Source organism: Onthophagus taurus, chromosome 2 (genome assembly GCF_036711975.1).
Source record: "Onthophagus taurus isolate NC chromosome 2, IU_Otau_3.0, whole genome shotgun sequence".
In the NCBI taxonomy this organism is placed as follows: Eukaryota; Metazoa; Arthropoda; class Insecta; order Coleoptera; family Scarabaeidae; genus Onthophagus; species Onthophagus taurus.
In genome coordinates this window covers 6,905,573-6,927,893 of record NC_091967.1, presented here as the reverse complement: position 1 = coordinate 6,927,893, position 22,321 = coordinate 6,905,573, and the positions used below count along the sequence as shown (strand labels likewise).

At 33.1% G+C, this 22,321-nt stretch overlaps 1 protein-coding gene across 4 annotated transcripts in view; it reads left to right on the top strand.

Annotated features, from left to right (window-relative positions):
* The first annotated feature begins 1,353 nt into the window (after positions 1-1,353).
* Positions 1,354-22,321, top strand: part of LOC111427376 (Octopamine receptor in mushroom bodies) — a 42,152-nt gene continuing 21,184 nt past the window's right edge. Inside the window, exons 1-2 of one of the 4 annotated variants that reach the window (XM_023062498.2) lie at positions 1,354-1,843; positions 20,951-21,609. In XM_023062498.2, the coding sequence (XP_022918266.2) occupies positions 21,343-21,609 (267 nt within the window). In that variant the 5' untranslated portion in view covers positions 1,354-1,843; positions 20,951-21,342. Of the gene's footprint in view, positions 1,844-4,089; positions 4,335-13,404; positions 13,659-20,319; positions 20,762-20,950; positions 21,610-22,321 lie in introns of those variants that run through there. The other 3 variants (XM_023062499.2, XM_023062497.2, XM_071194010.1) reach the window with 3 other exon arrangements.

The following is a 22,321-nucleotide window of genomic DNA, read 5'->3' as shown; positions in this document are numbered from 1 at the left end:
ATACTTGGAATCCAAAAAAAATTAGTGGAACATTAACATGACCATGGCTGGATCCAATGTAGTAGACAACCAACATACAGCGGAGAACAAGGAGATCCTTAAAAGAAACCCTAACAAACATTGAAAATGAATTAAAGGTAAAGTAATCAGGTTTAGGAGGCTAGATTAGCTAGGGTATAATGCACCCTAAAGAGATTACTTGACTAGAAACCAACCGGCAGGGGAATCTGGGGAGGATCTGAAAACATTGGAAGTAAGATGCTGGAGAAGGAGATGTTGGGAGAGGGCAGAATGGTGAATATTAAGTAAAGACATTTTTATTATCCTTTCTGAATGCGAAAAAAATAGTGTATGGAAAGAATTTTATTGGTTGACCTGTTTGATGAATATGAAAGACCGATTAATGTGTATTATGTTATGGGATCGACGAACAATGTCCCACTATGCGTGGGTAATTAATCGTTAATTAGCAGTCTATAGCAGGAAGCCACCGCAGATTGATAGACCATGTAAACAACGTTAATTGAAGTAGCTGTTTGAAATTGGGCGAAAATTGATGGTATTTAGAAATAATATTAATTTAAATTGAAAATGCGAATCATTTATTATGTTATTTATTCTAATGTAGTATTTAATAACATTGAAAATATTGTTAATGTTGAATACCTACGTTTTCCTGTGGTAAATTGAAATTAAGATCTAGCCAAATCTTAATGTGTCTTTAGTTGCATCTCAACCTAATTGGTTTCATAAAGTGGAGTCCCTTTTCTAATGATCATTAATATTTTGTCTGAACATTTTTTTTTGTTAGGTATGTTCTAAAAAAAATCAGTTTTTAATTAACCTAAATTAGCTTAAATTGCATTGATGTTATACAAAATATTTTTGTTATTTTTTGGATTTAAAAGGTTTGGAAGTTTTTTTTTGTTGCCTCGCGGTCTGTTTTTCCAAAAGAAGGAAGAAGATCCAATTTATAACTTTCCCTGTATTCATAGCGGCGAATGGTCGCTCGGCGAACTTCTAAAAATAGATTCTAAGAGCCATTGAAGCGTCCCTCTTGTGGGGCCCGGAGTGCTTGCTCAAGGTCGCTGGAGAATATATGTCAACAGTCACCAGATCTCATAATCCAACCCTAATGGGCCATCGCAAATATTTTACCTTGTAAACACGACCCACTTTCATGAGATTAATGTACTGCTAAGATACATACATTGATAATTTTTTTTTGGGTGTTTGTTAGAAATTCTGTGTCGAGTTCAATAATTTTTATGTATATAAAAAAGTTTTATCAAATAATTTTGGTATAGTTTTGATAAAAATGTGTTGAAAGTTAAAATTTATAACTTTTTAAACTCTTCAAAGTGGATTTTATACGAGTACATACTTGTAAACGATGGTCTAAACTTTACAATACCAACGGGGGTACTCGCCTAGATTCAAGGGGCCAGCTCTATCGATCCCTTTTGGCCGCACACGCTTTCTTCCAACTCCAAACATTGCACGCGCTTGTACATACCACCAGATAAACACTTTACGTTGAAACACATCAACCGAATCGATCCTTGATCAACAATTATCCATTTGCCGATTTCCAACACACAAATGTATACTCTAATACTATTATTCCAACAGTCTTCAAACAATTTGCCCATAATCATTAAAGTTATTTCATTAATCCAACCTCTATTTTTAAAAATACATCGTCACGATTGCCATAAATCCTTTTTTAACAAGAGAATGGCTCATGCATTACACACACTCACCTTTACTCATCGACAATGAAATCGACAGTGCATCTCGAGATTTCATTCAGAGCAAGTTTTATGTTTCAATCTATTATCAGGTAAGTGTTAATTCCTAATATTTTAAAATTATCCTATAACGAACGTTTATACGATACATCTCGTAGGATTGACGTGCGTTTAAAGACCTAGAAGCACGCAATCTACAGACACGATATAGACACTAGGAGCTTTTTCGCTATACAAGATCGTGATAAAACTGGAGGTTCGCATTCAAAGCGTACAAATTATATTACTCGGAGTAAGTCGGTGGGGTCTTTTCTAACGGCTACTCGTACCTCTTTTGCAATCTGTGACGCTGATTGAAAGGGTCACGATCGTCGGACGAAACTCGCAAAGTGTGCGAATTTATCTTTATTCTACAAAAGAATGATTGTACCTTGTTACACGAGGTGTAACATTTTACATTTACACATACAAAATTTAAATAAATCAATAAATCATTCCGATTAAAAATTTTCCTTGAAAACACTAATGCATTTTTAATAACAACCTCGACTTGAATAATTCCGTTCCCAAATAATAATTTTAAGAGGGTTCTTTGAAAACGTTATTAAGGGCTAAAATCGAAGGACGGTTCTGTGTTCGTAAAGCGGCGAACGTTACCAATTCCGATTTGAAATTTTAATTAAATAGAAAACGGGCGAATCTCCACCTTATCTACCGCATTTATCACTGTCTGCAGGTGCTCGCGAACGCTGAAGAACTTGCGAAGGTCTGTGGGCGTTTTCTGTTGACTTCGCCGCGTATTTATGTTCCAAACCTCGAAGGTTCAAGAAATAATAACGACTTTGCTGAAACCGACGTTATTGTTTACGCGGTACCGTTATGAAATGATTCAGAGATCTCGCCGTATAGAAAATCAAACTGTGTTTATAAACCCTTCAATTGTACCATCATAAAAGTGGTGTATAATTTTTAAAGCCACTCAAATTTATAGTTTTATTTAGTCCTTATATAAATTAGAAAACAATTAAAACGATTTCGAAAAAAGCATATTACGGAGGCTGGTTGTTTTTTATATCATTTTTTTTTCTAAATCCTAGCTTTAGTTTCAAATAGGTTCTCGTTGAAGCGAGTTCGTAAAACTGGGCTGTTACGGTTTTTCCAGAGCTTTTTCTGGGCGCTTTCACCAGGTGTCCCGTAACCACAACTCTTGTCGCTTTTAACGGTACAAAGCGAATGTTTTTACGTAATAAAATCCTATTTTAGCGAAAGGGGACAAAGGAAAAAGATAAATGTGATCATTGTGGTGGGAAAATACATATCATGGAGATTGTTAAAAATAAAAAAAATATATATCTACACGATTAAGTATATAAGGATACTGTAAACTGCCCATTATACATGGACCATTTAACAGGGGTTTTAATTTTAATACAAATTATTCAACAAGAAATTTTTTACGAACACCTCATTTTTTTTCAAAAAAATATTGTGTCCGAAAAAAGTGGACAGAGAACAAACTCGGGGAAACCCTGACAGATGACAATATATCTAGCCCTATCTTGTCATATGGTATATTACTGCTTCGAGTTGGAGTTGCGAATGTCGTCCAACATGTAAAATAAATGGAATGAATTTGTTGACGAATTCATCCCAGTTCCTAGTCAAGAGCAATAACAAACTGTTGCAGAAGGATACTACAGACTTTGGAAGTGTCCAAATTGCATAGGATCAACCAGTGCCAAATAAAATGCCCACAAGGAAGTAATTTTCCTTATTAGAATTAGCTGAAGAATTTTTCTTTGGTCTTATAAGCAATAGCTGATACTGACAATAAATTTTTCACAATCGAGGTTGGTGTCAAACAAAAGCAAAGTGATGGCGAAATAATTTCATTTTCGCAACTCCTTCTAGCCAGAAAACTATTTGGTACAAACTTCAAAGTAACTCATGTTTAAATTATTGGCGAGACATATCGGTTGAAGAATTATTTTATAAGACTTGTCTTCAATAATCGCTTGTCAAGAGCTAAATAATGCATTGAATGTACTTTTGAGTAACCTGATAATCAAATTGAGTTAGTTTTTGTTATGGTGAGGATTTGTTACAGGCAAAAAGGAAGAAAAGAGATGATTAATTAGTACCTAATTAATTTGTTGCGTGCATAATTTTTTTAAGCGTAAGGCTGTTATATCCAATAATTTGTCATCTTGAAAAGTAACGTTGTACAGTCAGGAGATGTTTTCTTCTCATTTTGTTGGGGTTGCGAGTGTTTGGAGTTCCTGTTTCCTATTTTTTGGAAGAAAGGAAAATATGTTAGTATTATTGTGGGTGGCAAATGCATGAACCATTTTAGGTTTCTTGAAAAAAAAAACAGTGTTTAGTTTTATTAATATCTATTTTTACATTGAAATACGATACATGTTTGTTGACCCCGAGTTCATTCGCACAAAAAAAACCTTCCAGCTAGTACGTTTTTAATAAAGACGTCTAAAACATGTGTTTTGTGATATAACAACGATAGTCGTTATCTTAACGCTGTCTACAGTGTGAGTGATTTTTGTGCAAAAGGATTTTTCGTTAGAGGTAGATTTTTCACTTAATATGATTAATATTTCTTACGGACATTTATTCTATTCATTCATATCTACTCTATTTGATTACGCCTGTTCAATATTTTTCCGATTATTTTTTGATCCTTGAATCACGTAATGTATATTACATCAATTTAAATTATTTTACAACGTTGAAAAGTTAGATATTTATAATCACACAACCTGAAAGTTACAACAATATAAAGGAAAAAGTTTGTTGCTATCGTCTCGCCGGTTTATGCATAAACATTATTTCTAGAATTAGAATAACTTAAATTATCTGTTCATAAATATAATCGTTTAAAATTTCTCTTGCATATTTAATATGATGTTCCCATGAATATGGAAAGTTAAATCGGTAAATGACTTAAGTTTTTTCTTTCAATTTCGCGTACTAAATGCAAATTCTATGTAAATATATCGTACGGCGAGATTAATTACGCGGCGTTGAAAATATTAAAAGTCGACGTTTAAAAATTGAAGTAAAATTATTTGCAACTGCACAGTGGGATTATTCGGTAAAAAAATTTTCAAAGTTTACAAATAAAAATGGGAATGGAAATTTAATTGGTGTCGCAGTGGATGTCACGTAAACGCTCAAATGAAACTACCTTTACTATCGATGGTCATAGAGGGGCTTTCATGCAGGAGTACCGTACATCAATCACATGTTGGACAGCCACCAGGGCGTCCTGATTAAAATTGTTAGTGGTTTGGGCGAACCTCAATGAGGAACATAGGAACAATGCGGTGACGTTCCAAGCAATGATAACAGGAAATTTTTATAAAAGCTTCGTTCCCTTCTCGTTCAACATCAACAGCTATTTTCCCATTACCACTGATTGTGGTGTCTACGCGTTGAAAAGGAGCGAAGAAAATCACTTCGCTTATACGCGACGCCGTCGTCGTCGTCGCGGTGCCATTTACATCCGGCTTTTCTGAAATTCGGATTCGACGGCGCAGCGATTCTTTTGGGTTCTCCATAAAATAGCGTCCGCAATGTTGAGATTCGCATAAGTTCTCGTGAATAAAACATGTATTCGTTGCGTAAAGTTTCAAATGGTGGGGAGCGGGGTTAGAGGTATTTCCGTTTGTAGGAATGAACCATCCAGGTTTGTACCCAAAACCGAGCTTTTATAGACGCCGTTAGAAGAGAAGTGTATTCTCTTCTCCCCTTCAATGCCGGACGATTTGTTTTCCTCAGACGTGAAAAGCAGCTTTTATGACCACCTAGAAGATTACTGCTATTAAAGACGGTTTCATTTAAAAAACTTTAAGTTTTATTACTGGTTCGTGTAATTAATCAAAAACTTATCAATTTTAATTCAATTTAATTCAATGTTCGATATTAATAGCACAATAAGAGAACCGTTTATCATTAGGGAAGCTCGCTACCCGGGTTACCCTTCCGCTTTAATATAACTTATGACTCGCTTTCATTTCTCATTTGGAGAAATGAAGTAAAATCCTTTATCTAGGATTGAACAGGTTTCTGAAAATTCATTCAATTGTATTAATTTTAATGACGTAATTTATTAATTTCCAAAATTGTTTCGATGTGATGTTTGCTCTAGGACAATTTAATTACCAAAATGATATCTAATTATACTAAAGCTAATTTAGGAAACGATTCAAAAATAATACACGTTGAAACAAACCGATTTTAAATAAATTATCTCGATGTTATTGCTAATATTAGACCGTCAAAATGATGGAAATTTGCGGAACAAAGCGCATCACATACGGTGTGGTTATGAACTGGACAATTGTTTAATTAAATTTTCGATTTCAACTGCAGTATCCCCGCACTTTGAAAGCACTTTATTACAATAACCGTGCCAATTAGAGACGCCGGAGACAATTTGCTCGGTAGAAATTCTGCGTGCCACCTTTGAAAGGCTTTGAAATCTAATGAGGCCCATTGTTCTGAGGCCGCTTCGCGTTTCAGGTAGTCTGATCTTTTGATAGTAATTCAATTGAACTGCACCGGAGACGAAGTCGATGTCGTTTGTAAGGCTTCCAAATGGGCTAATTTTAACGATGAAGCTTAAGTTAGGTTCAGATTAAATGAATTCGGTTGAAACGTAATCTATTTATAATAATATAACAATTCAGATTTTTTTTTAACTGAAAATGTATTGATTTTTTTTGGTGAAGGCGCCGGGTTTTATTGATTTTAACTTAAGCGTAATCTTTTTTCCCATATTTATCCCAAACACTTCCTAATGATACTTTATTCAAAGCAATAACATAGAAGGGGAGGTTAAACTCTTTCTCCCAATCTCGGAAGTTTTTACGACGGACAATAAGGACTCATAGGCAATAAGCTATAAAAGGGGGCGGCAAAAGCAACGACAAAGTAAACGTAACGCAATGTTATCGTATCCTGGTGATCCGAGTTTAGGTTCGGAAAACGTAAGAAATAGAGACTTTTATATCGGCCTGGTCCGGCGATATAACGCCGCGACGGCGCAATCCACTTTATCAGACGAATACATATTTATTTATTTTCGTATTTGTCCATGGAACGACGTCGTTCGCGTGCCGACCGGAGTCGTTGTAGTTGCGCAACCTCGGGTTTGTTTGCCAGAGCTACAAAACCCGGTTTTATCGTCGAAGATAAGCCCAGATATGGACTAACGAATTTCGTTTGGATTCGGAGATCCGATATGAACGTTCCAAGCCCGACGTGAAACCAAAAGAAATGGAAAATGAGACGTTTGTACAATGGTCACGTATAGACTATGAAATTTCTTCGGGGAATATGGGAGAGTCTTGTCGATTGCGGAGATTTGCGGGCTGTAAGCTGTCTGACCTCCCCTTTTATGCGGTTAAAAGCTCCGGAGACAAACACAGCCCAAGAAGTTCTAGATTGCATGAATGTTAGATATCTTTTCAGAATGATCGTTTTTCTTTTATATCGAAAAGAGTTCAAAGGAGGAGAAAAATAATAAAATATATTTTATACCGTCTTTATACAATATTTCATTGGCTACGCCCGCTATCTATTTTCAACACACACAACAGACACATTTTTAATGGCACATCCCAGTTGCCGCTCTCAATTGACTTCGTTTATCGAAAAATCGTCCTTTAATACTATCCTGGACGTAGTATAGTTGAGATTCGGGACGAAAAATCGATAGTTCCTTCATGACATATGTCGCCTAGGAGCATCCGGAGCACATCCGTCGATGGCACAGGAAAATTCAATAACGCGTAACTTGTACATTTACGTGCGAATTCGTGTCTTCGCACGTTCACCTAAAGGAAATTTTCGAGTCGACTCGAACTAACGACTAGTGTTGCCAATAAACCGACGACTTTAGAATAAATTTTTAACAAGTTTTTGAACCGGCCAAAGTTACTTTTACGTGGGATGAATAAAAATTTCTAGAAGAAATTTCTTTTGCGGGGTTTTAAAGGAAATGTATTGTTGTATACACATTGCTTTAAATCAATTATGTGTTAAAATGACAATTAACCTACACGCAACGTTTTCACATATTTAGATGAATAAAACATCATTGGTGAACGAAATATAAAATGCTAGGTATCTTCCAGCTGACAAACTGTACGCTACATATGATGCGGTTTATGTAACTATCCCCCATGAGGGTAAGGTTAGAATGGTGGCTGAGACATCAATAAATTATGCAAATGTTTCAAGGAAATGGTAAACTTGTATTTGTGTCTGTGTGAAACGTGTCTGCAATAAAAGACGGATCAAAATAAAAGTGGTGTTATAAAGCCGAGTTTGGATTCAAAAATGAACAGCAGGTGCTAAGTTGACTTCATTGAATTTCAGATCCAATCTCTCGGGTATAAACTGAATGTTAACATCAAAACTGTTAAGTTCTTCCTGTATGGCTCTTACTTTTATTTTCAGGGACAGAAGCTTTTAAATCATCAATGTATCGATAGAGGAACCAAATTCATCGTAATAGTAGCTATCTTAGAGACTTCCTGCCATTCTTTTCTCAGGATATTGTGGATCAAATATACAGGGAGTTACATAATGTAGAACATTTAATATGTCATGATATACCACGCTATTCAGTGCGAAACGTTCAATTCGGCCTATGCCACGTCATGATGGTTACATCCCAATAATTCCATTCTTTAGATCAAAGTGAATGTCTCTCTAATTTATTTAGAGAGATTTAAGCCAATTATAATTTAAAAAGAAGCAAAAGGTGGTGGTGGTGTGTGTTCTATATAGACTGGACGTCGCGTCTTTGAAAGATGTGACCTTTTAAAGTTGTTGTTAAATAACGAGTAGCCTATATATTTTGATTTTTGCAATTGAAATTAATTGGCCGATCATCTATTGTAGTTACGATTGGGTTGAGAAGAAAGTGTGTCCAGTTATTGTTGAAAATTTAAAAGCTTACCAAACCTTTTTTTCTAAAGCGAACTATATTTGTTATTAAAGTATTGTTAAAGGTTACAACTCTAAAACTAGAATTAATGTTAAAAAATGTGTTGATATACTGATATCTTTTTCATTTTTTTTTAATATCAGCTTTTTTCCAAAAATAATTTATTTGCTTTACAGTTCGCTACTCTTGTTCTTTTTTCATCATTTTGTCCCTCCAATTTTTCCAATGTAAGCATCTAAGCGGCAACAATAGAACGCTTTCCGTCTCGTAAAGCAATCATATTTTGTTTTCCATCATACATTTTTATACCGTAACAGTAATGTTGTTATATAAATATCTAGAGGAGTAAAAAATATAAAAATTACAATTTTTTTTAATCTAAAAATCTTTAAAATCATTTTTCATTAATGTAATGGTTTTAGGCATCGTATATTCGAATGTATTAACGAAGTTAATCAATAACGCGTTTAACAATTTTATTCCAATGTAGATCTCGTTGGAAATAAAATGTAGAGATTTTATTTTACGCAAGGTATGATGTTGAAAATCCGTAAATACAATGAGTTATGGATAAAGCACTAAAATCTGTTTTTTTATTGCATACAATTTTATTTACACTACAAATTATAACATTTTATTTAAACGTGTTTTTTATGTAGCACTAATATGAGGCTATAGGAAATAACTAAAAGTTCTATCGCAGATATTAAATTCTAAGACACTAACCATTTATCACTTTATCAATTTTGTCGGTAAATATTTTATAGGTACATAAAAAATATAAACTAGTTTAGAATTATTTTCATAAATAACCCAACAAATTGTCAAACATATCTTATGCGTGATTTTTTATCAACACGAACATAGTGAGTAGTTATTATGGTTTAGAAGCGACAATTTTAACGGAGTTACGAGGGTAAGATTTTCATCGTTTACTTCAAGGGTCAAGGACGAACGGGAAAATTTGTCGTGGCCTAAAATGACCTTCGACACGATTTTTGAAGCCAATCCACACATTTTTTTGTTGTTACCAACATGCAAACTGATTTCAACTGTGATTTCAAAGACATTATCCTCCAACTTTTTTTTTGCTTTTCATATTTGATCCGAACGAAATGGAGGTAATCTATAAAAATGGCTCCTATAAAGTTTTTACACCCTCAACCCCCTTAATCCACGCAGAAAGAGAGACCAAAAACCCCGATAATCTGATTTCCATTATCTAAATGACGCGTCGACGAAATGGGATAAAGTAATTAGATGCAAGAAAAATTATTTTGGGTTCGGATTGCGATGTGGGAAATTTCCAAGTTTTTTAAACTGAATTTTAACGTTTTTATGGTGGAGAACGAAGGCGGTGATAAATATCCATCTATTTTGGGAGTAAAATGCGTCTGACCCTCTGGGGAAATTGTATAAGGATCGAGCTTTGTTGAAATGAAGCAGACGCGTAGGCGCCAACACCCACTTCCGGTGCCAAAGGTCGGGTTTTACTACAAAGATCACTGCCAACTTTTAATAAAAATATATTATCTACTATATATATATATCTAAATAAATCAATTGAGTAAATGAATTATTGTGGTAATAATTCGGAACACAACTTTCTTTATTATCCGTATGTAGTTCCATACTTTATAAAACACTTTAAATTGGTCAGTTACTGCAGCACGTCCAAGATAAATGGTGTCACATAGGAAACGTTAAACAGCCCCCGCGGGACTGTATATTTAAGTTAGTTAGTGAACCAAATTAACTAGTTTGGGGTCAGACCAAATATGAGGACGCAAACATTAAACAAATTTTAACTTGATTAATATGCTCCATTAACAACGATTAGCGTTGACCGATCTAAAATTGGCGTACTAATTTTGCCCTACTTAATTCGGTTCGAAAGGCTTGTTTTCTGTATTTAATGGTTTTCAATATAACGCGGATCAATTCAGTCATTCCACCTGCGCAAAGTTCTAATTAGGCAGAGAAATATTAAGGCTTCGTGTGGTTAAGGTTTAATGGGCAATACACTACATATTGGGATGCATTTACCAAGTTTCAAACTACATACTTGACTTGTAATTGAATGACTTCACTGTGTAGTAATTAAATCAAGTGATAATAGGTTGATATAAATTTATGTGCTGGTCTGAATAAAATAGAGCATAATTATTTTATTATTTACTTTTATTTAATTACCTTTTTATATGTTTATTTATTATTAATTTAAAAGCATAATTTCAATATTTTGTTTGTTTGAAATTCAGAATTTCAATCTCTCTGATTATCAACGGTTAAGAAGATGTTGTCTGCTATTTAATTTGTTCTCTTTGCATATGGAACAAGCTTGAGTATTTGGTTTTTATATGAATCATTGAATGGTGACAATATGGTCACAATATGGCAACTATGGCACATTTCCTCCACCTACAATGCTTTTGCAAGATAATAATTTTATCGAAATCTATGGAACGTCTCAAATCTAAATAATGATGGTTCAACGTTTTTCATCATTGTCATCAAATGAGATATAATCCTCAATGGTTTTCTCGGTTATAAACTGAATATTAAAATCAAAACTGTTACGTTGCTTCTTAATAGTTACGAATTTTATCCTCGGAGAAATATAAATTTCTGTCTACGTAATCTATCTTGAAATGAAAAACAGGGTTGGGTCGGTTTTTTAGTACAAAATATGAAAGTTGGAAAGACAAATTCATCGTAATAGTGGCTCCTTGCATCTCTCAGGATATTATGGATCAAATTTGTAATATATAAGATTTAATGTATGATGGTATGCCATACTGTTCTACAGTCTGGCATCTTCAAGGGTAGCTCTAGAAAGTTCAAACTGTCATGGGGAATAACGCAGGGTTTGCTCCTCATGATACTTCACACAGCTTAGTCCATATGTTCCAATGATGATCAAGTTGGGAAACTAGTTCTTGCACTTGTCCTGTAGCACTTTTTAATATTAACATTTCATTATTTACCTTATGCTTTATTGAAGTTTGCAGACAATTTTCTATCGGATAACATGAACATTTTGCTGTATAACTTGTGATAAGATTGTTTGTTGATGGTTAAGGTAATTGATAATGCAATTAGAGTTTTAACAGAAATATATTAATGTACCAATATCAAAATAATTGATTTTTTTATAATCAAATACGATTGCACTGAAATCCGAATACTTTGCCGTTGGAACACGAATCGAATGACCCTGAACGCGCTATCTACTCGAAAGAATGTTAATTAAATGCCTCTTCAAATAGTATGGCGACACGGTTTTTTGTTGCATTTCGTGTGCAACGTAGTTGTTCGCACGATTTTCCTGTCAACCTGAATTATCGTCACGGTCCGTTTAACTTTGGAATCGTTGCTAAATAGAAATCATTTTGAACTGAAACTTTGGGAGAATACATGTTACGCATTCTATTATAATACTATATTTACTGTTTCAATAGGCCATCGTATTGTTTTCATTCCGGCGCCGCTATTCGAAGTCATTTCGAACGAATTGTATCGCTAATTGCTTCCTGAATTTATTGAGCAAATAATAATAACTCTGAATTTATTGAATGTTCCATTAAAATCAAATCAATGGACGAATAATATTTTAACGCCTAGTTTTGTTTTATATTGTTTAATATTTTGCAATATTTTTCACAATTTATTTGTTTCATTATATAAAAAATTCAAAATAAAATTGGACGTAATTTTTTTTAGCTTGTGTCAATAACAGTTTGGGCTGTAATCCGAAGTAAAATCGATTTCTAACGTAAATAGCTGCGAGAGCTCCGATATTCGCATAGATTCATCTACATATATAGTGTATATATCCGTATACACCATATTGATCAGTCCCTAAAATAAATACCGCGTGCTAGGTAATGAATGTGTCATATGTTACTATTTTGTTGCCTAAATTAAGATGAAACATATGATTTCAATTTATAATATTTTTACAATGTTCATGGGATGTAAAATTAAAACAAATCGTAAAGTAACGTAACCACAAAACCACAAACTACAAAAAAGAAAAGGATATAACAACGTAATATATTGTTTAAAAAAAGATTACGCAATCTATAACATTCGATAAATTGGCCCAATTAAATTCAATTTTATATAATTTTCGTATCAGTACATATCGCAATAATTGAAAATCGATTTAACAACCATCCATATTCGAACAGCAAGAACAACTACCACTGTCGCAACGCATTCCTCGTATCGAACGCGAAATTACAAGTTTATCCTTCCGTTCCTTATCGCATGAAATATGTCTTTCTGATTATCCATCCAAGACAACCGAACCTTAATCAAAAGTTTCGAAGTACATTCTAGGGTTATATCCGTTGTTTAGAGATGTAATTATTGTTAACAAGAAAAATATTTTTAACTTTATTAACTTTTAATAACTTTTAGTAATTTATAGTAGGTGTCATTGAACAAAATCTCCAGTGAAAAAATTTCAGTAAAAAATACCAATACCCGTAAGCGTAATAAAAACCCTCATCTCGTATGGAAAAATGAATGAAGAGGTGCTCAAGCTTTTGGGTTGAGTTCTTTGTGTATCATAGGAAAATCCAAGAGGGGAGACTCGTTCTAGTGCACTTGCCCGAAACGGAGGGAAGAGTTTTCCTCTTGCACCAGCGCAGGGTTTCGAAACCATCCGAATCCCCCGTTCCTGGTGAACGCGGCTGCCAGAGACCGCTTCAGTTAACTGACGGCGTTTACAGAGTAACGTTCGCTGAAATCAAACAGTTTAAACGCGTTCGTTTCGAAACTCTCTTGAACTGTTGCTCTTTGTAAAGCACCACTACTCCTTGAAGACTTTTAGTGAATTTTAAAGTGATTTTGTGAAAACTTTTCTGTTTGTAACTATTTTTGAAAGTATGGTTTGAATGTTTAGTTCGAAAATTTTTATATTTTGGGTAAGCAAACAAAATTGTAATTATAATTATTTCATTAATTCAGTAAAAGGAATTTTTGGACGTTTCAAAATAATTGAAATCTCGCCAAATAATCAAGTAATTGACCCAGTAAGTGTTCGCAGCGAAGAACTTCATTTACATGATCCTTTAATATTTAATTTTTAAATATGCCTGCAGCGCGTATTCAGGTGCCATTTCCATTAACATTAACGACTGCAGTATTAAAGAAAACGTATACGGAGATAACATTCAAATTTTCGTTACGACAATCCCTTTTGTCGAGTTTGCTTTAAAGTTGATTCTGTTTGGTTTATAACATTAGCAAAGGTTGTTGAGATAAAGGGATTGTGTAGACGGTCTAGATAGCACTATTATATTAGATCATTAGTAGTCCAAGTCGGGACAATATATTAAATTGAATTTTCTTTGTATAATTAACGTTGCGCCTCCAATTAACTAAAATTTATGATCTAATATATTAGTTTATTAATTAAACTTCATTGTTTCAGAGATTTGAAAATGTAATATTACATTTAATATGAAAAAATAAAAATATTACAATAAAATGTAACGGTCGAGGAAAAGTTCAAATGACTTCGGGACGAAACTGAAAATGTATAGGTGTTCATTTTCATATAGATTGCGTTTTGAAAGTTTCCACTGAAAACTTTTCCTCTGTTTCAAGTTTTTATAACATAAGTTAACAATTATTTTTTGAACATCATCAATCATCTTAAAAGTAATAACTACTATTACATTTTTGAGAAACAAAGAGAAAATTTTAGAATATATTCCGTCATCTATTACGGTCCCATAAAAGTACGGAGGATAGTTTTATGACCTTTGCGAGAATTTTATGTCTTTTATATATAGGGAGGCGTAACGTTTCTTCCTACGTACCTAAAAGCATGATTTTTCGTTGAAACTGAGTGACATCGTCTCACGGTGAATCATCGCAATAAAATTTCAAGTAATCTAAAAGTTAAAATTAAAACAATTCTTTATTACTATACATAACTTATTCAGGTTTATTATCATGTAAATTTTAAAATATATAAGGTTGTAATTAAGATAGTGAGTGATCAGTATTTTGAAATAAAGCAATTTTGATGTATTAAAATAATATATAAGATGTTTAAATTTTATTGGAGATTGGGGAGCTATCGAAGTATGAGGAATCTGTTATCATGTATAAAGGAAACAGGATTGAATGTAAGTTAAAAATTCCTTTTGAACACGCTGTGTATTTCCCAAATATCTAAGAAGCTCTCAAGACAAATTTGTTAATAAAATTATCCCTGTAAACATATTCTGCTTGGAAAGTTTCAATACATATCGTAAGACCACCCCTATATACCTTGACTGATTGTGAGTGATAAGTTCTTATTCAAACGTATATGTACTACTTGGTTTCTTATTGTGGTTCTTTTCGAAGAATGTTCTTTGATTTTTAATGATATGAAATCCTTGCGCTATTTCTTATTTCTATTTGCTTACGGTTAAAATTTGTTATGCTTTTACATACTCTAAGTTTTATTGGTGCAGGAACTGGTAATGTAGGCTCAAGCACCTTCCACTTATTCATGATATAGTGTAAAATAATCTTTATTGCTTAAATTCATTAGAACTTTTCTGTATTTTAGTGTTAAATAAACAGATATTTAAAAATAAATTGATTTTAAACTACATTTTCTAATTGACTCATTCGTACTTTTTCAAGTGACTACTCAGCTTATTTAATTACATCCAGAGAAAATAGTCGGGAACGATTTCTATGTTATGAATCCTTTTCACAGCTGGTCTCAACAAATTTTCCAGCATTGCCTGATACTAATCTGCAAAAACTTGTTTATGCAGTCTTCACAACCCATAATCTGACGTTTTGATTGTTAACAAAACCTCAATTTAATCAAATTTGAAATCGCAACTTTGATTTTGTTATTGAAGAAACTAAATAGAAAAATATGTCGAATGAGTTTAGTTTCAGTTTAACTTCTTGCGTTAGCTGGACCTCACATAGGAACATGTACGATGATAAAACCACAAATACTTCAAAATCATAACTTTTTTAATCATTGACAAATTTAGATGTCTGTACTCGGAGCGTTTAGTAGAGACCAAGCAGAAGTTTCTTAGACGAAGGGGTCTTCAAATCTCTTTGCCACGTCAAGTTACGTATCTTGCCAATAATAGCGCAACTTGAAAGATTGCTACAACGAGAATTTTTCTGACGGTAACGGTCAAAGGAGAAGACAGTCTATTCAAACGAAGAGTAGAAAGGATGTTGAAGTAGTAAAGGTTATCATTTTTAAGAGTACCTAACATCATATTCTAATAATTTTTAATTAAGTTCAAAAATAAACACAAATTACACTTTATACCTTTATACAGTTTGCATGTTTTCAAACCGTAATGACGACATAAATGCTTACGTTAACGTTGCTTTTACATAAACCGACATCCACACTCATTAACCGAGTTATGAACTCGGTAATGTAACTTAATGAATCTAAAGAAGAAAATATCGTGTGGTAAGGTTTTTAATTATTTATGTTCAAACTACAGGCGTGTTAGATGTTTGAGTGGAGTTCGGGTCAAGACTCACAAAATTCTATAACGAAGTCGAGTAGTTATAGAAAATTTATCGGTTTCAATAATCCTTGAGGAAGTAGAAGGTGAATTTAGTTCACAAATAGAATTTTCAAATAGAAAACGATATTAAAATTTATATGTGTGAAAATTTTCCGGAAGATTGATCGAGGAATTTGGAATAATGAAACCTGATTCTATTCAATTTTCAATGACTTATTGAGTAATATACAATTCCAGGACCTTGTTTTTTCATAAAATAAAGTTTCCATCGCTAACTTTCTTTCTGCGCTTTCCAAGTTTCTATGGACAGAAACTCGTTACGTCGCTTCTATCGAATAATTCCTTCATTGAAAGATATTTATAATTAAATCCATAGAAAAGATTTCTAAACATTCTAGTGGATGTTCTGGGGTTTCCAAATATATTCAGCAATTCAAAATTAATATTTCAAGAACTAAAAGATATTTTCAAAATCGGTTTCTTTCATTGGAAAGCTTATAATTTGATAACAAGTGCTAATAATTATATAATGATTTATGGAAATCCCAATTTCTTATGATTTTCTTATGATTCTATAGACAAACTAAATGTGTATCAATATAGGTAGGTAATGAGCATAAAACGTGGCCAATAACACTTTTTATTATTGAAAGTGTTGACATCATCAACTTGTTTTGATGTTTTAACGATCGATATTTTTTACTAATATTCCTAATCTTCTAAACGGATTGAGTTTGTTATCTAGTTTCATGGGCGAATAACGCCTTGATGAAATATACGATTTGGTTTGATTTAAGTAAATGTTTTAAACGGAAAAAAATATGATTCGATATCACGACGTCGCGTTTAAATATAGCGAATTTACAATAATATAAAACTGATCACGCAAAAATAAATTTCCCGGAATCGGTATTGGAAATCCATTAGAAACTTCGCCCTCCCTTTTTTGAATCAATACTTAACGAGAAACGATGGTAATAACTTGGAAATGACTCCAATCGAAATTGAATAAAACTTTAATTTTGTATTTACCGCGAATAAATTCAACAAATTCTGTTTCATCGTTGAATTTCATTTGAATGAAGATAACGGGGAAGAAAAAATGCGTGTAACATAAAATAAGTCCTTGAACATTAAAATAATTTGCCCACACAAAGCGAATACTATAAAAACAAGTACGTTAAAGATAATTAACGCACAATTAAAATTAAATAGAAAGTGACGTTGAAAGAGAAAAAAAATCTTTTGCGTTTATTCGATTGCTGTTTGTTAATGAGCAACTGCTATCAATCAGTATTTATGGACATGATTTAGTTCAAACATCGCGTTACCTTAATCAAACAATCAATTAGTGTTTGACCTCATCAGTACTAATCCGACAATAATAAATATAAAACGTCAAAGATGTACCTACCTAATCTTTTTTTATATTATTTTTTTATAGACTAATTTGAACCATTGTTCCAATAATTCTATTTCGAACTAATTTTATCGGGATAGCACGAATAAACCGCTTTAGCGCTACACATGATCAAAGCTGTTAAACCGATGAATAATTGATTGTAATCGAACGAATTACAACTTCACATTGTTTTCATTTCTCGATTCACTTCGCTTATTCATTTATGATTAACAATATTATTAAAGAATACAAGATGCAATCTTCCATATAAAAATAAATGCATAACAATAAATATTTGATTAAATATATATTTGTATGTATTATTAGATTAAATTAAATATTATAAATAACGGAATTTAAGTAATTAAATTCTGTTAATCATAAATCGAATAATAATTAAATCGAGAACTAAATTGAATGAAGAATTTAATTTAAAAGACTAAATTTGTTTTAATAAGGTATATTATATTAGAGATGAGAATAATTTATAATGAAAGATACTAGTAATACAGGGATTATATACTAAATAGGTTGAAGACTTACAATCTCCACACAGAAGTTATATGCAACTACAAATTAAATTCGGATTTCACGTTGGTATTAATTTTGAAACGGAATCCTTATTAAGAGGAATTCGTAAAAGCGTCGATTATCCGTGGATCATTTAACTGAGGTTTAATTGAAATACAAATTTGGTATCGGTGGAGATCCTCATTTCGGTCATAGGCTGATAACGAACAATTAAAGAATGATAACAATTCAGACATACATCGAACTTGTGAAAGCGAGATATGCAGTTCTTTCATTAATAATTGGTGCTATGAACCAAGATTGTTTTTCCATGTGAAGTTAGCTATCGTTCCTTCCATAATATGTAGTATTTATGTCAGTCTCTTTTTTAAGAGCCCAGTAAATCAGTTCATATTTTATTTTTTAACAAGTACATGACTCCGTTTCTATACCTCACGATCCTTTCAAGTATCTCTATCATAATGAAGAGTACATAGAGATTGCACACTTATCCTGAGAGTAACTCAGAATCTTAAGATTGTCAAATGACCACTAGATGTCTATAAAGACTGCCAGGATATAGACAACTAAACAACTAAACAACCTTGGCAGGTTTCGCTGTTTTTCCCTTTCTGGAACACAACAACTTCGGCCACTTTGTAAATCGTCGGAAATCTGTTACGTTCCAGCTCATCATTGTTTTAGCATCACATTGAAAATGGCTTGCGATCGAGTCAATGTCATATAACGTCAGTGTTTTGAATTAAATTACTTTGTATGTATTGATATTTTTGGTTATTATGGAATGGAATTGGAATGTTAATGGTAAAATAGTGTACATGTTTCAAAGAAATAATTTGAAATAGTAAAAATAACTTTGTTAAAGTTGTTAGATATCAGTGTAGAGTAATGATATATACTGGCAGAGATGAAATTTATGATTCGATTTATGGTTGGCGTCCAAATAGATTCGAACCGAATATAAATTTCATAGAAAATTAATGCAAAAGCCCGCCAAGTCGGTTCGGCTCGAATGACACACACGCGCTTTCGGCCAAAGCGATTATTAATAGCAGGGCTTTTATGCAGGAAAGAGCGCCCACACACACTCTCCTGTCCATCGATTTCGGATTAAACGAAACAGCTCTCGGCTTCATATCGGTTGGCGAACCACAGTCCTATTCAGTTGGCATCACGACGCGACTCACGAAACGCTAAATATTACTAATGGAATTCGGCAAACTGCAAATCTCGGTTGTTTATGACACCTGAATAGACGTTTATTGGTAGTTTGCGTTTAGGTGCTTTTATAGAATTGAGTTGAAAACAAGTTTAGCTTAAACTGATACTAATAAAAGGGTTTCGTACGAGGTTGAAGAAATTGCAACGATTATACCGTCCCATTTTCAATAATTTACTCCGTAGGTTACCCGTTCATCACCGAACAGACGTTGAAATATCAGTCCGGACCCCAAATAATTTCCTTTGATTTATATGACGCCATAGCAGCCGGAACTTCGACACGCGCGCCGCGACGCCCATATTTTGCCGCGAGTCGTGCCTAATCACGTGATCATGAATATTTAACGGGGTACGGACGTTATTTTGACATTCTCCTTCGATTTATTAACTAAACCGGTTATTTCAACTTCATATTCAATTCGAAAATAGAAATTTCTAAATTTACTCTTTAACGAACTAAAATTGGGGACAATCATCTAAAATGTGAAGATGAATGTCTACCTAGGATATGAACAATTATCAATTAATAACCAACGAAAGATTGTAAACAACGTAATGAAAGAATTATAGTTTAAGCAAGAAATTGTATTCTAAATTGAACATTATATTTTTGCTTAAAAATATCTCTACGATTATATAGGATAACCTTTAAAATGTTAGTAAGTGTAAGTTTTGTGTTTAATAAAATTCTATACGATTGTTAGTTTTGCGTCATATATTGCTAGAATTCCATAAATCAGCTTAGTGCATATGCCTGGTAATAGAAAATTCAATACGGTCATCATGCATCCCCAATCGAATCGGGATTCATTACTGAACTCTACCAATTCAAATTTTCGAGGACTTGTTCGACCAGCTGATGCCGTATATTGGCAATAAATCTAGGAACGTTGGTTTACATATTCCTATAGAAAATAATCCAAAAAATATTTCCTACTAAACTAAAATAGCCTGATTGTATCAAGTTGACATGTTTGTATAATATTGTGCCATCTTGTCAAATTCAAAGTTGTTATACATGAATGCCACTTATTGAGAAGCAAATCATAGGTCTAGTACATAAAATACTACCAATCCAGTTTTTTATTGAATTTTCTCATATAAGAGTGTAGCTGACTACTAGGGCTAGTCTCTAATTCTTCGCACAATGTTTGTTACAGAACCGTATGAATTGCCTTGCTAGGTGTAGAGCCTTTTTGCAAATAAAACATTACTCCTATCTTCGTAGTGAAAGGGACTGTGCCCATTGTGTCCTTCGAGATATCTTTGTATTTCGACACTTACATCTTTTGCAGTCATATTCAGATTAATGATCAGACGTTGCCAAAACCAAAACACCTTTCAGCAGTATTGTTCAGTAAGTACTGCCACTAGAACTTTAATGCTGTCAGTATAAATACGTTTTTGATGTTATTTGTTAAAATTGGATTCAAGTAATTTTAATACAAAGTTCAAAATCACTTACTTTTTCAACCTTTTCTATCTTTTATTTATATATTTTATATAATCGATTTTTGTGGTTCTTAATTTGTTTACTTTATTTCAGATTTAACCACGATAAAATCTACATATTCATAAGCACTGAAACTGCTTTATAAGTAAACGCTATGAAACAGAATGGCCGTTAAAAGAGATCAAACAACATCGTGAATAGTGCTTTAATTTGTATTGTTCGATAAAATCTGAATAAAAAATAACACTGCCATAGTGATTGAAAGATGGGATTAATAGCTTTAGTTGTTGAAATGACATTTACAAATCCAAGCAAAATGAATCAAAATTAAATTATTAATTGATTGATGGAAATGAATGTCTCGATATCCGACGAAGATACTTACTTTGAATGGAACCGTGGGATTATGGAACAATATTCGATAGGACTTAAACGATAGGGAGCTGCAGAGATGGAGTAGTTTGTTGTGGTATCGGTTCGATGTAATGCGAAGCTCAACAAACGATTCCGCATCGTGCGATGCACTCCACGACGACGTTGTGTGGATCGAACCTAGTCTTTTGGTCCAATTATCCATTTTAACATTGATTGATGTTATGGTTATCATCGGTAACTGTTTGGTTATCGCTGCCGTTTACTGTTCATCAAAATTACGATCGGTTACGAACCTTTTCATCGTATCGCTAGCAGTAGCCGATTTACTGGTTGGCGTTGCCGTTTTACCATTTTCGATGACATTAGAAGTATACAAGGTAAGAGATACGTAAATTTGTTTTAAAATTGCAGATTTAATACTAAACCTTATTCCATTATTCAAAAACATCGATCCTTTTAATTCTCGGAAGACCAGAAATGTCTGTTCAAATTAAATATTCATTCCCTTTGGCCATTGCTTAATTTGAAATTTACATAACTGACTTTGAACCATGGCAAAAGCAAAGATGAGAAGCTTAAATGCGTGTTCGTTGAGTTTTATAATGTAACGTTGACGGGTTGCGCATTTAAAGAGTCGCTTGTTAGTGGACGACGTTCCCAAGAGATTTTCAGTAACTTCCAATTGCTGGGTGACTTTTTAATAAAACAAAATAATCAGAGTAAAGTAAGAACCAAATCGTGTTTTTTAAATAAAGATAAGGATTGGCTCTTGGAGCGATTAAATTGTTAAACCTAGTATGCGATAAATTCATCTTAATTGTCTTTATTCGATCTTTATAGGAGACCATTAATAATCCCGTCTAATCAATTAATTCAATTGAAACATTATGAACCAGTTCAACCCATACGTTTATACTCAATTGTGTACGTCTTATCTTTTCTTTTTTGAAACATTTATTGGCATATCGAATTTGATAGTCACCCAAATAGTAGAATTTAACGCGTCGCCGTTGTGTTTGCTGGTTGAGATAACTCGGCCGAAAAATCAAAGAAAACAAAAATTGGAACCGTTGTTCGTGACAGAATCGA